General features: G+C 39.8%; 1 protein-coding gene across 1 annotated transcript in view; it reads right to left on the bottom strand.

The window, feature by feature from the left end:
* Positions 1-11,638, bottom strand: part of Myh13 (myosin heavy chain 13) — a 52,494-nt gene extending 40,856 nt beyond the window's left edge. The window contains exons 1-10 of the mRNA XM_047547234.1: positions 11,435-11,638; positions 9,594-9,737; positions 9,353-9,509; positions 7,761-7,788; positions 7,558-7,669; positions 5,676-5,768; positions 3,543-3,606; positions 3,353-3,451; positions 3,150-3,253; positions 253-391 (exon numbers count right to left, since the gene is read on the bottom strand). Coding sequence (XP_047403190.1) covers positions 253-391; positions 3,150-3,253; positions 3,353-3,451; positions 3,543-3,606; positions 5,676-5,768; positions 7,558-7,669; positions 7,761-7,788; positions 9,353-9,509; positions 9,594-9,737; positions 11,435-11,638 — 1,144 coding nt within the window. The remainder of the gene's footprint in view (positions 1-252; positions 392-3,149; positions 3,254-3,352; positions 3,452-3,542; positions 3,607-5,675; positions 5,769-7,557; positions 7,670-7,760; positions 7,789-9,352; positions 9,510-9,593; positions 9,738-11,434) is intronic.
* Positions 11,639-15,582: the final 3,944 nt, after the last annotated feature.

Below are 15,582 nucleotides of genomic sequence, written 5' to 3'. Positions count from 1 at the left end.
TAATTCTACCTTTAAAAAATAGGTGAACTTTGAATGTGGAAACTAGCAGAGTGGTTGGTGATCCCCACTATAGGAGTCCTTGATCAAGTGAGAGGACATCCCCAGTGTAGGTACAACCAGCTTCAGACAACTCAAATTCCATTTATACAATTTTGGAAGAGCAAGTCTTGAGATGTAATGTTTAGTTCACATGGTCTCATCCACACATGAACACAAGGGGAGAGTCAAATCCTCCTTCTCAGATGAAATTACCTTCTGTGCCATCTGGCTCTGCCTGCTCTTCTCGCTGCTTCTGCTTGAACTTCATGTTCCCATAGTGCATCACCGCTCCTGTCAGCTTGTAGATCCCAACTTTCTCCTCTGAGCTGAAACCCAGGATGTCTATGGCATTCTGGGAGGAAAAAAGGCCAGTTATCTCAATAGGACCCAAGGATCTGCATGCAGTTTTCTCTTGGCAGAGACCTCCGTACAGTACTTGAGATAGATTTTCCTCAAATAAATGGATGACAGGTGGAGTGTGGTAAGTTAGTGGCTCAAAACCATTTGTTTGACATGTTTGTGTGTCTGGAGATGATTGTAAGAAGAACATGTGAATGATCTGTTTTTGTCCATCAAATAAAAACTGAGTAAAATCCTTCCCACTGTGTGTAGATGGGGGCTGTTTTCTGAATGAGGCTATTGGGAATCTGTGTGAAGGAAATCACACAGATAGTGATGGAGAAATAGTGTCCAAAAGCTTGAGAGTTTATTATTGTTGCATAGGAATTCCCATGTTGTTCAGAATCAAGTCAATGCATTATAGAACAGCAGATCTAGAAAGGGAGTTCATCAACGATAACACCATCAGCTTTCAAATGAGAAAGGGGCAAACTTTTGCAAAGCTCCTTTTTCTTTTCTTTTCTTTTCTTTTTTTTGTGCTGAGCATTAGTGAGGCACTGTTCATATATTTTTCTCATTAAATTCACATGAATACCTTGTAGATGTATAGATTTTTTCCAATTTCCAGGTGAGGAACTTAGGTTCTATGAGGGCAAGTAACCTTTCACACAGGAAAGATGTGATAAAATGGAGGCTAGAGATAAGCTGGGTCACTACCAAGTCAAAGCCTCTAGTAGTTGGTGATTTGGTTATGTAACCACTTTGCCCATCTACCACAAGCTTTCAATAAAAAAAAATCCTTCTCCGGGGTATCATATTGCTGACATAGCAAGGTTTGTAACCTGAGCCTACACAATGTTCATTGTGGGGCTGAAACATGTCTGGACATGTCTGGCGACTTGGTAGGATGAACCCTGTAGGTCAGCAGGATGATGTTGAAGAGTGGACCACTCTTAGGATGGTGCCCTCTTTTGGGGGAGGAAGAGTCCACATCAGGAACTGAAAGAGGAAGACAGATCCCCGGACCATGAGAATTAACCCTTGAAGGCATATCTATGCCCAAGGGAGGTGTTGCTTTAGGTTAAAAGAGAAAGAGCCTTTCATTAAATGCTGAAAGAAACCAGGAGAAAGCATTACTGCCTGGGGGAGAAAGCATTACTGCCTGGGGAGGGAGCCTCTTGGAGAATATAATCCCAAGAAGGCATTCTCCTCATTGGTCATAAACCATCACCCCAGATGAGTTGGGAGAAGCAACTGAACACCTGGCAGCATGGGAGCTACCCTGTGGATGTGAGACACCTCTGGTGACTTGAAGGATTACAGCAAACCTCTGTATCCACAGGTGGATTCAACCAACCACAGATCAAAAATACTTGGGAAAAACACACTTGTAACTGTACTATCACATACAAACCTTAATTTTTTGTTATTGTCTAAACAATACAATATGACCTTTCACAGCATTTACATTGTAAGTAATTACATTATAAGTAATTATAGTGTAAGTAATTACATTGTAAGTAATCTAGAAATGATTTAAAGTATACAGGAGGATATATGTAAGTTATATGCTCATACTACCTCATTTTATATAAGGGACTTAAGCATCTATGGATTTGATGTCCAGGGGGTGTCTTGGGACCAATTCGTCACAGATACTGAGGGATGGTAGTACTTAGAAGGGCCTTTCTTGGGGGTTGGAGGCAGAGCATCAGTCATTAACTAGACCATTTTCTGTACTTTACCAGTTGAGAAAGACTAGGGAAAACTGGTTAAAAATGAGACTAGATTTAAGTTAACTCTATTTAATCATGAACATTCTTTTACTTGCATTAAAACAATTAGCTACACCCAGAAATGTCACACAATGAAAGCTAAGAAGCTGGGCCCTGGGCAAGGTCCCTAGGATGAAGGACTTGACCTCTTTCCACAGCTCTTAGAGTTTCTATGAGAATGAAACCAGCAGAGATAGAGATGAACTGCTCAGAGATAGGGTATTTTAATTAAAAAATGCAAGTTATGGGGTTGGGCCGACTTGGATTTAAACATTTTCTTTGTAATATACAGACCCCGTGTCTTCAGGCAAATTATATAGTTTCTCCTAAGTCTCAGCTTCCATATCTGTGAAGTGGGAATAACTACTACCTATGCCAAAGTTAATTTTAAGACTTAAATTGATAATGCAGTTAACCACAAAATCTCAGGGCCTTGCACACATCAGTGCTCAATACATTCAGTTATTATTGTTATTATGATTATTTATTCTGCAGATATTCCCCAAAGAAAAAGGCCACAGACCAGACAGGTGTACTGAGGAAAAAGGTGCCTAAAGTGAACCTAGGAGGACAAATAAAAAGTAAAATGGTGAGGCTACTGCAGTATGAGGTGGTTGTTGTTGTTGTTATTATTCTGTCTCTCTGTTTTGTCCTTCTTCATATTTTCTATATTTTCTTGAGCTGTGTAAGTGGTTTGGTAATCTGAAAACTTCCAACAAATGTTACATTACAAAGCTTATAAATACAACAATTTATTCCAATTAAAGTGTTAGAGGATAGAAGTGAAGGCCTGCTTGGAGAACCTTCAGGATTCTTATTTTGGAATCTTGTGATGTGGAAAGGGGCAGATTGTACTCATTCTCTGAGTTCTCAATTCCTGTCTTGGGTCTAAACACTTAGTGTCCCTGGATCCCAGTTTTCTCATGAGCTCACTGAGCTGCCTCTCAGTTCAAAACTTCTTAATTCTCTGTATAAACAAATTAATTTCATGCTTACATCAGTTGCCAACAGCTCCTCGCTGTCATCAATGCTGGCTACAGTGACCTCTCCCTGGCTCACGAAGGGAAAGTCAAAGGGGTTGGTTGAAATCAGAAGCAGGTCTGCAAAACACAAAGATCCCTTTAATATTGTAGACACAACTTAATCTGGGCATTGTCCCAAAGCCGCTGATGAGGAAAAGAATGATATCCAAGACTTACCAATGAGCTCTGGCTTCTTGTTTGACATGATTTGGTAAAAAATATGATAGCTTCTCTCACTGGATAACTGAAACGTCACTCTGGATTTTTCCAAGAGATCTAAGGTAACCAAAAAATAATGATTTCGGGTTCCCAAGAATTACCTTTGTGGTTAACTATCAGGGTATTTGGATCACAGATTTGGACTCACAGGTTTCAATGTCTGCTGATGCCAGCTTTCCAGTGGCTCCAAAGTGAATCCGAATGAACTTCCCCTGTCCAATGGCAGGTTGACAAACACCAAGTTACTTGCTTTATATGGTTCTGTGTGGGCCTCTGTTAGGTGCTACCACCAATGGGTGGGAAGCACAGGGTTAGGGAAAAAATGATGCCAAGAAGCATAAACACTTCCTTTCTCAGTTTGTCCCATACTGAGTCCCCAGGCTGGGCCAAGCAAGGCTCAGGTAGTTCTACCCAGGGCAGCTGGCCCTGTCCTACAACTCAGTGAATGTCCATAGGCTCCTTACCCACTCCCTGCTTGAACCACCTCATTCCTGATTGCATACTTGATTTTTATCCTGTTTTTATACCTTGATTCCCAAACACTTTCTCAAATCTTGGAATGGATTACATGAATGGGTTTTCTGTCTAATTTCTTTTTTTTTTCTTTTGCCTCTGGATGCTACTTCTGAGATTTCTCACCTCAGTTTTACATACTACTTACTACAGGCAAGTCTAACTCCTGGGTCTCTGACTCCCAAAAGAACAACTCAGGGTCTGGGTTACCACCTTTTTGGGGAGTGAAAAATAAAATATTTTTACATATATATGTGATATATATATATATATTTACATATAATATATATACACACACATATATACACACATATGTGGTATAAATACACATATGCACATACATACATATAATTATACATAAAATATATCATTTAATTTATATATTATTTTATAAAATTTATATATAATTCACACATATATAAACATTATGTATTAATTTACATAGTACACATATATAAAATGTGTGCACCCTTTTCTCATATTCACTTAATTGGTACTCTACTACACTGTGAACAAATTTAATGGTGAAAATGTTGACTTACTTATTCCACAGAGTCTGGAATGTGGTCAGTATTCAATAATATTCTCAATATTTTTCTGAATGAAGCCTAGAAGGGTTTGTGCAGGGTCAGTGGAGGTATGTGTGAATGGGAATGTTGGAGCTTCAGTAGTTTTAGCTAATTTCTGAAAGACAATGGAAGTCACTCACTAGCCTGCAAAGATCTAGAGGGAGGAAGGTGAACAGAGTACTTATGACTTCTGAGTTTTTCCAAGAGGAAAGACTGTTCAATTGAATAAATGGATGTGATGACAGGGAGTTCCTGAAGGCATCGTCTCCACTTTAAAGTGGAATCAGGTTAGCACCATAGCTGAATTGGTCCAAGTGCTATAATACATCTCTACGCATGTAAAATGCACTCAGATCCTCTCCAAATAAGGGCTTAGTTTTGCACCCAGGAAGATAGATGCGCAATAGACAGTGCACAGGGTGCCAAGGGCATATCCAAGGAAAGAAAGGCCAGGGATCGGAACCACAATCTTTGAAGAATGAATCTACTTTTTAATCAGTAACCATTTCATCTTGGTGGAATGACCATAAAATGTGAGCTTGAGATTATCCAGCTGGTGAGATGTGTGAAGTTCTGATGTACTTTTGCAACTAGAGGCTTAAATACTCAGGTACCTCTGAGTATTTGCTCCCCTCACCAATGAAATTAAACAGAGCTGGATGTTTGTTTATTTGCCAATGTGGGCGTAAATACCTCTTTGGTTGAGCTAATCCAAAGTGAAATGTTGAAGGATGGACTATATCCTTCATATGCTCAGCACCATCCAATTTCCACTGGAATCTCTTCTGCCTTTGTTAGTTCTTCCCCACCTCCCAGGGCTTTCTGACTTGGAGGAAGTCAAATCTGCCAACTTAGTTCATACCAAGAATTCTCTGGCTAAGTCAATGGATGTTACTCAGTAATATTAAGTGAGCACATGAACAGATGTTCATTATCATTACCTATTTAGGAGATATAAATTAAACCATCAATTAGCTATCACTACACACTTATAAAAATGGCTAAAATAAGGTTTAAAATGTCTCCATCTAGAGAATCTGATTTCAGCATTCAAGAATTGATTTCTACTTGCAGAATCTGAATCTCTGACTTCAGGATGCTGTGAGGTGATGTTAACTAGTTAGGCAAAGACAGTTAAATACTCCCTCTGTCAGAAAGGCAGAAGAGCGGGGGTAGTTGAAAATGGGACTGAATCTTACAAATCTGGAGGAGTTGTCGTTCCTCACGGTCTTGGCATTTCCAAAGGCCTCCAGCAGGGGGTTGGCCTGGATTATCTGGTCCTCCAGTGTTCCCTACAAAGAAAGGAAAAGAGAGGACTCTGGACTGTCTTCCAGAGAAGCCCATTGGTGACTGGAAAGTGTGTGTGCTCTGGGAAGGGTTCAGGGAGAAGTGTCCACCAGTCCAGTGCAGAGATACAAAGACCCCACCAGATCCCACCTAAGGAGTCTTAAGATCCTACCCCAGAGAGGCTCTTATTAGGACAGCAATGAAAGAACCCCCTGGTCATGCCAGATTCTAAGATGGACCATTATTCTCTCCATCTTGACATTCACATCACCTTTCTTCTCTGATTACATTTCATTATAAATCATGGATGTTTTAGGTACATGTACCTCTGTACTCACCTAATATCATAGACACTTGTGTTCAGAATGGGAAATGACCCAAGAGATCATGCAATAGAAACAGTGGTTTTCAAAAATATCTTGTAAATAGCAAAAAAAATTTCATAAAAATTGTTATTTAGAAGTCTAGTATGGCAAACAGGATTTCTATCTCACTCCCATGACTTATCCTTCTGGCTCCAGAGAAGTTTTGGGAACTGTTAAATCTAGTGATTCTCAAAGTGTGGTCCCTGGACCAGCACTACGAAACATGTTAGAAAGGCAAAACATTGGGTCTCACTTCAGAACTTCTTAGTTAGAAATTATGGACTGGGCCATAATTTAAAAGCCCTTTTAAAAGCCCTTTTATTGGTTCTGATTATATGCTTCAGTTTGAAAACTGGTGTTTCCATTCTTTTATCCAGAGGGCATGTGGAGTTGATCTAGATCACTCAGCTATTGCTGAGGAAACTGGTGCTAGACCCCAAGTCTACTTTAGGTCTTGCCCCATATTGTGATATAATAAAAGATATATATAATATATATATATATATATAAAGATATATTTTATATATATAAAATATATATATATATTATATATATATTTTATATATATATATTATATATATATATATATTACAGTCTTCATCTGTTTCCTGGCACAAATCTCCTGAAACCCTGAGCATCTCCAAAGTGCTAAGTGTCTTATTATATACTAATGATGAATGAGTGGTGTCTGTTGGGGGTTCTTAGACAGCCCCAGGATAGGAGTTAGTTGCCATGAGAACTGATTATAGGGCTGGAGATTTCAGGGAAGAGGGACTGAAGGTTGATCACCAAAGTCAATGATTTAGTTAGTCATGCCTATGTAACAGAACTTCTGTAAGAATTCTTAACAAAAGGGGTTTGGAATGCTCCCAGATTGGTGAACACATGGAGATGCTGGGAGGCGGCATGGCGACTGCATGTTCCTATCCCATATCTTACCCCCCTAGGCATTTCTTCTGACTGATTGTTCTTGAATTGTATCTTTTATAATATACCAGTAGTAAATAAAGTGTTTCCCTGAGTTCTGTGAGTCATTCTAGAAAATTACTGAACTTGGGAGCCCCAGATTTGTAGCTGCTCAGTCAGAAACACAGGTAAAACAATCTGGGGTTTGCAATTGGCACCTGAAGTGGAGGGTATCCTATGGGATATGATACTATTTCCAGGGAGTTAGTATCATAATTGAATTGAATTGAATTATAAGACCCTCACTCCCACCCTAGTTGGTGTCTGCGGAGGATGAGAGCATTGCCTAGTATAGGAAAAAAACCCACACATTTGGCATTGGAAATGTCCTATGTGAGAATACAGAGAAGAGGAAACTTCTGTTCTATTTACCTGGTTTGCATGAGGACAAACCCTTGGTACTCACCCAATATGTCAGATATGCTTATTCTAATATGGCTCTCCAGTGCAGGCCGCTACTTACCTGCATTTTGCCTGTTGGCTGCTCTTTCTTCTTGTCCCCAGTTACTGCAATTGTTGCAAAGTACTGGATGACACGCTTGGTGTTCACAGTCTTCCCTGCACCAGATTCTCCACTGCCAATTTAAAAGTAAATGGGGTAAAGGAAAGTGGAAGGGATAGGCATTGGCTTGTGAGTCATCATGGGCTCAAACAGGGGTCACTCACGTGATGAGGATGGACTGGTTGTCTCGATCTAAAAACATAGAAGGAGGCAAAACAAAATAAATGAACAAACAGGATTTAAATACAGGGCAAATTGGGAGAAAGTTAAAGAACCTAGGGTCTGATTTGGTTTTGCCATGAATTTGTGGTGTGGTTCAGGCATATCTAATCTTCTTGGGGACAGTTTGTGTGAATTTCCTAAATGTGGGATGTCTGGGAAGCCTGGGAAGTAAACAGTGAACCCCACATGTAAAAGTTATTCATGTTGAGAGATCTTTAACTCTTTGCTAGTACTTTTTATCTCCCTTTCAAACAAAGAAAGAAAGTCTCAGACTCTGAGCTAGTAGGAGGTCACAGCTTCTAATTAGAATTTATAGGCACTTACTGACTGTCATTGTATTTTTCTCTTACCTTTATTTTCTACTCATGAGAACCTATTTCTATTTATGAGAGTATAAATTAAATTTGTCTTGCTAAAATTCATACATTGCAGTCCTAATATCCAGAACCTCAGAATGTGACCTTATTTGGAAATAAGATGCAAATAAGATGCAGATATAATTAATCGACATGAGGTCTTTCAGGGTAGGGTGAGGTCCTGATTCAATATGACTGGTATCCATATTAATAAGGGGACATTTGAAGACAGACACACACACAGGGAGAATGCCATGTGAAGATGAAGCCAGAGAGCACTGTGATGCTTCTACACTCCAAGGAACACCGAAGACTGCCTGCAAACCACAGAAGCTAACTAAGCCAGAGGCCTGCAACAGGTTCCCTTACAACCTTGGAAGGAACCAACCTTGCTGACACCTTGGTTATAGACTTCTAGCCTCTAGAACTATGAGACACTATATTTCTGTTTAAACCACCTAATCTGTAGTACTTTGTTATAGCAGCTATAGCAACCTAATATAAATAGTAATGTTAACCTTCCCTTTGAAACTGTTGTTACTTCAGTTAAAGAAAACAAATATTTGCAGAAATAGTAAGAATTGTAGATGTGGGATAGAAATGACTGAAGTATGGGTGGCATTGTATTGGACCCAATTTTTAAGTGTCTTCCAATCTCAAATGCCAGCATTTATTTCTTGTCTCTGTTGAGTCAAATCAGGTGAAAGTTGAATAGATAAAAGTGATGGTAGGTATAATGGCATAGCAGTATCACCATATCTCCATTTCTTGTGCCATTTTGGACATCTGGGGAAGGTTGACAGGAGTCTGAGTTTGTAGGAAAAGGCAGGTAAAGGGACACATTTCTACCTATTTTTACAACTTTGTGGCTACTATATAGTTTCTTCCAAGTATGTCCATACTGGGGATGGAGAGGTTAAGGACAGGGCATCTCCTTGTGTTCCACGGTCCCTGAAATAAGCATGGACTTTAGTGTGGCTTCAGCCATGAACACTGGCCTTGTCAGGCACCATGACTGGTAAATGGAAGATGTTGTACCACTGGCTTTTTATTCCCAAATCATCTAAGGCACTTAAGATCATTTTGGTTCATGCATTGTTAAGATGACCAAATCCTCTAAAGGGTTGAATAACTGACTGAGAATTATTTTTAAAAACATGATCAAAGAGATGACTCACCAGTCAGCATGAACTGATAGGCATTGTCAGAGATGGAGAAGATGTGGGGCGGGGCCTCCTGGCGCTTTTTGCCTCTGTAGGCAGCCACCACCTCAGGGTTATACACTGGCAGCCACTTGTAGGGGTTGACGGTGACACAGAAGAGGCCTGAGTAGGTCTGGAAAATCAGAAAATTAATCATTTGGATCTTGTTTTTACTAAGAGAGATAAATAAAATGCACAGATGTTCAAGGGCACTCACATAGATCATCCAGGCTGCATAGCGCTCTTTGAGGTTATACAGCACAGCAGGCTCATGCAGGTGGGTCATCATGGCCATGTCCTCTATCTTGTCAAATTTGGGAGGGTTCATGGGGAACACCTGGTCACTGTTCAGAGTGAGCGTCTGGGTATTGAGAAAAAAAAGCAATCGATGATGGGGAAGCCGGTGATCTGCACCTCACTTCACTGGTGGGGTGGAAGTAGTGAGATACTGTGGTACAATTACCCCATGCAGTGATATCTTTATGGATCAATTCCATGTCTAGAGATGATCCTTAAGTAACTCTCCTTGATTAACCTGGTTCTGGTCAAACTGTATGATCAGTTCTGGTCTGATGCCCCCAATCAGTCTGCCATCATGTGGTCCAGGAGAGGGTTACAGGGGTGCAGAGCTATAGAGCCCTTTGGCCTTTGGGGTGGCTAGATGGAACTTAGAATAGCCAATATCAAGGTAGGTTGCCTTTGTTTACCATATTTGCTGTGAGTGCTGGGGTGAGACAACGTTTGGAAGGTTGGAAGGAAGTGCTCCAATGTGTTTTGTGCATTTCTACCTCAATGCCCCTGATCATGTGGGTTCCTTTATCTAGAATGTCTTCATTGAAATGATATCTGGACACCTTCAAGTGCCCCCTCTTCTGGGATCCAGTTCCTCTCTTCCTTGTTTCTTCAAGGCTCCCATAATTCTTTGTACCTCTGCTTTCCTAGTTAGAACATTGGAGCCTGCATCCATGCATTGCTCATGGCTGAAAAATATTTTGAGGCAATTACTAGATTTCCCTCCCCTCGCCCCCGTGTATTTTCCTCACCCAAACATGCATTTGACTGTGCACTTCTTTCTTAAGAGAGGTAGAAAATTGGATAGAAAAGAGAAAGAACCTATAGGATTTTCTGGATTTTGTTTTCCAAAAACCAAAGTGCTTATAGGACCTTCGAGGATTTTACAGAGAAGGAAAAAGGAAGGAGATTTGCCATAGCCTAAATTTCTTGAGAAGGGAGGCCCACCTATCCCAGTGCTCTGGACTAGAAAGAGAGATCCCACTGTGGCCAAAGGGATGAGAGAAAAGTCTCTGTATCCTGAAGCGTTAGGAGCTGGCACTTTTTTCTAAATAGATCTTTTAGGAGAAAATTGACCTCAATGAGAGACCGTGTAAGGTTATGAAAATGTGCCACAACCTGAGGGCGGGATGACCCTGAGAGTGACTGAAGGCATTTTGTTTTCCTAGCCTAGTGATAAAGATCTGGAATCAGAGGTTATGTCCAAAAATAAAAAAACTTAAATGAAATGTCTCACGTGCCTGAGTTTGAACTGAGACTCATACCTGCCACATACATCTTGATTCTTACACTAGATGGTAAGTTTGGGGGAAAAATGTGCTCAGAGTTGCAAATATGTGAAAAGTGACCCCTGCATGCTTTGATGGAGAGCTGATGGTACTGAACGGAATGGCACGTTGTAATTCTCCATATTAAACTAGCCAGCGCCTCCTAGGCTTCCTCTTAAGAGTCACTGTGTAATCCAAACAGCTGTATTTGGTTTTCCATCCAGCAACAATAGCACTGATTTGCCTTTAAGTAGTCCAATATCTTTTGCCTGCACCTTCCCCTTTTCTCCAAAGTGAACACCCCCAGATCCTCAAGCCCAAACCCTCGAAGGAAAGATACAGGAGTGATGTGTGTGGCATGGCAACTTTCACCTGGTCCTTCATTACAGAACAGGAAGTTGTAAGTTTCCTTCTGTCTTTAGATGAAATTTCTAATAGTCTCTCCAAAGGAAAACAAGGATGCCCATATTATCCCAAGACATTTGAGATCAGCACTTACTCGGTCATCCAGGGTCTTGACGATGACTTGATCATTTTCCCTGCTCTGGATCACACCTTTCACATACATTTCCTTATCATCCACTGCAAAGCAGGCTTTCTTTGAATCAAATGGGCGATTTTGAGCCTCAATTCTCTCCTTCTCTGGTTTCCGGAGGTAGGGAGCTGCTTCTCCAAAAATGGCCATCTCAGCATCCGAGCTCATGACTGCAGGGAGCTGGGAAGACCAGGGAACTGCTGAGTCTCACACCTGGATGCCTACTGCATCTACAGGGTCGTCACCTTGATCCCCATTCAACAGTGGGCCAGATTCACAGGCTCTGGGAAGAGCTGAGTTCTGAAGGATCTATGACCAGGTCTAGGGCTTACAGTAGGCAAATGGGAATAAGGTAAAAAGGAACATTTTAGGCCAGGTGCCAGGGTGCATGCCTGTAGTCCCAGCAACTCAGGAGGTTGAGGCAGAAGGATCACGAGTTCAAAGCCAGTCTCGGCAATTTAGGGAGGCCTTAAGCAACTTAGAGAGGACCTGTCTTAAAAATAAAATATAAAAAGGGCTTGGGGATATTGCTCAGTGGTTAAGCACCCCTGGGTTCAATCTCTGGTACCAACAAAAAGTAAAAATAAAAAGGAACATTTTACTCTAAGAAAAAAATTGTGAGGACTGTTTTCTCTTTCTGAGCGTCACTTTTTGGAACATCTCTTAGTTTAGCCCCAGATGTGCAAGTTTGTACCAATTAAATGCAACCCTGGTAAGCCCAGTAAAGGAGGTTTCAAGCACCTTCCTGAATTGTGCATCCGGTTTGAGTCGTTGTGGCCTTGGTGTCTCCCACAGTTTTTAAGTGAATCTGGAATACTTAAAATTCCCAGTAGAACTTGCAGATAGCCCAGTGACAAGTTAATGATGAGAATATACATGTTTTTTACGCTTGTTAAGGTAATGAGGTAATAGTATGATGGCCTACTGCAAAGATTCCAAACTTTCACACACACACCAGAACCCCCTGGAGGCTTTGTGAAGGCATCATTAGGCCTTGCCCCCAGACTTTAGGATGCAGTAGATCTAGGGTGGGACCTGAAATAGGCATTTCTAGCAAGTTCCCTGTGCTGTGATTGCTGCTGGTCCAGAATCTTGCTCTGACAAAAGTGGACACTGTGTAGCAGTGTCAGGGAATGACAGTGTTTAATTAGATTAACATCTGCCTTAGAACTCACTGCATGGTGTGTGTGTGTGTGTGTGTGTGTGTGTGTGTGACTCTCTGTCTTGCTCTTTCCCTCTCTCCTGTCCTTTGTGTCACACTCTCCCATAATCATCCTCCTTTGTTGGTCCTTCTCTTTATGTGTATTCTCTGCTTAGAAACCAGAAAACCCAATCCCAAAGTTCCAGCACTGACCTTGGCCAAACCATTTAACTTCTCTGGGCTCCTGTCTCTTGCCACTTAAAATGATGAAGACTGCCTAGCTACTGTCTAAAGCTCCTGCATGCTGTGTGACTTTTCACCGTCTTTATTTGCCTCTTCAATTCTTTCTATCTCTTTCTCCTCAACTCCTCTACTTGTTTTCCATACATTTCATCCTTCTTCCCTTTCTCTCTTCTTTTCCTTCCTATTTATTCTCCTATAACTGAAATAAAATGGAATTAAATTACACGACCACACACACCTTCCCATAGTCCTCTTAAAAAATAGTTAATATTTTAAAACTTATTTTATTTGTTCTAATTAGTTGTACATGATAGAATGAGATCTTTTATATACTCTTTTTAAGGTTAGAAAGTTGAACATGCTATGGTTCTCTCTCCCCCATATTAGCCTTTAGGAAATTGCTCTCCATTGATCAAGGTTTAAATATTTATTCTGGACCGGGGAGATGGCTCAGTGGTAGAGTGCTTGCATGGTATGCATGAGGCCCTGAGTTCCATTCCCAGCACCACAAAAAGGGATAAAAAGTTCCTTCCTATGAGTCTGTGGAGTTCTATGTTGCATAGAAAGAAGCATCTGCTTTGCTTTGGTCCTTATTCATATTAATTTACATTTTAGAGCTAGCTACAATGACACATGCCTGTAATCTCAGAGACTTGAGGCTGAGGCAGAAGGACTAGCCTGGGCAGAGCAGAACTCTTTCTCAAAAAGGACTGGAGATGTGGCTGTGTGGTAGATGCTGCTGGGTTCAGTTCCCAGGATGGGGGTTGGGGTTGCATTTCATTTTACTTGGGCCAGGGGCTCTGTTGAACTCTCTGTGGGCTCCTGGTTAAGATTTCATGTGTAAGAGTATAGAATTCATTATAGCACCCACAAAGAGGGCCTCTGGCTTGTAGCTGTCATGCAGTTTAAATTTTTTCAGTTATTACCTGGAAAGGAGAAGAATTCATCACTTTCCCCTTTTATTCCTCTGAAGGTAGCCCCTAGTGTTGTGGCTTAAGAGGGTTTCATTATGGCAGCAGTTCTCAGACTTTATGGTCTCAGGGCTCCTTCACTCTCTAAAAATTAAATTACTGAGAACCCAAGGAGCTTTGGTTATGAGTCATATCTATCAATATATACCCTATGACATATTAAAATCAAGAATATTAAAAATTTATTAATCTTTTGAAATTGCTATTAAATATCCTATATCTTAACATAAGTTAACATTTTTATGAAGACAGTATTTTCCAAAGCAAAAAACAATTAGTGAGAAGGGTAGCCTTGGTTTTAATTTTGTGAATCTCTTTAATGTCTGTTAACAGAAGACAGATGTGTTCTCATGACTGCTTCTGTATTCAGTGTATTGCCTTTTTTTTGCTTAAAATAAATATTTAAAAATTCAGTTTTGTATAGCAACACTATTTGGAAAAGGAAAGAACATTTTAATCACCTTTTCAAATAATTCTAGATATCCTTCTTAGACACTGTACTAACACTTAAGGGGAAGTTTCTTGAAGGCTAGTTGCAGAATATGAAAACATATCAACAAAAGTTTTATAATTTGTTATGTTATAATCCATTGAGTAATCTTGTATTTTAATGTTTTTTCACTATGAATGGGCATCATATATTGTCTATTTGGAAAATAGTGGTCACTGAGTTGTACAGAGTTATACAGAACTTCCAAATGTGGACACATTTCATTGCACATTATTGAAAAATAAATCATTATTAATGATGATGATGATGATTAATTATTATTATTATTAATCCCACTGTGATATCATTGAAAAAATCTTTAAATACTAGGAAGCTGTCAAGCTAATGGTGGCAGATACATATTTTCCTATATTCTAATTTTTGTTGAAGGCTCAAGTTTATTACTAGTAACAAATGTTGTACATGTTTTTCCTCCAAAGGACAATCACACTTCATTCCTTTTGGAAAGCGTGTCTATTAAATCTCTAAGTTTGAATAACCCACAGTTTGTCTGCTAGTTGGTCTTCCAGATAAAAGACCACTTCATGCATGAAGTGGCTAGTTCAGCTTGCAACTCATACAGCTGAACATGTATTTTTCCCTGAGACAACCATAAAACACTAGTGAACTTCCCATTTTATTACAAAAGATATTAAAAAGATGTATATATAAGAATTGAGATTTAATAAAATTAACCATTCTTACTTTAAAAATTTTTAAGTCATTCTTAGTGAAACTGGCTTTTTTAATTGGAAAAAATTATTTTTTATTCAAGTATATGGCAATGAAGAATATCATGACTCTAGGGCAGTTTGGTGCCAGACCTTGCTTTTTTTAAACTGTAAGCAGTTGTATACATCCTTGCTTTTACATGTTTCATGTAGTGAAAGAGAAAAAAAAAAAAAACCCAACTGGGTATTATTATGAAATTGTTTTAACCTCATGTATTTCCTTAAAGGTTCTTGGGGGAATCTCCAGGGATCCATGGATGACACTTTGAGAATAGCTGCACTATTGCATTAGGGAATCTTGGCAGAATGTGTGTTTATGGTCTTCTATCATTTAGTTTGACGTAATGTTAAGTACAACATCCAGAAGTGATGGTGGAAGATCATATACATCGAAACCATCTGTAACAGAATCTCTGTAGTGGGACCAGAGAATCACATCTTTTTACAAGGACATTAGAGTGTTGTTTAGATACTACTTATTTAAAACGTTATTTTGCTTTTCTGAAACTACTTTGCTTTTCTAAGGCCAGGATCAT

The sequence above is a fragment of the Sciurus carolinensis genome, chromosome 3 (genome assembly GCF_902686445.1).
Source record: "Sciurus carolinensis chromosome 3, mSciCar1.2, whole genome shotgun sequence".
Taxonomy (NCBI): Eukaryota; Metazoa; Chordata; class Mammalia; order Rodentia; family Sciuridae; genus Sciurus; species Sciurus carolinensis.
Note: the sequence above shows the minus strand (reverse complement) of the source record. Positions and strands in the feature narration are given on the sequence as shown.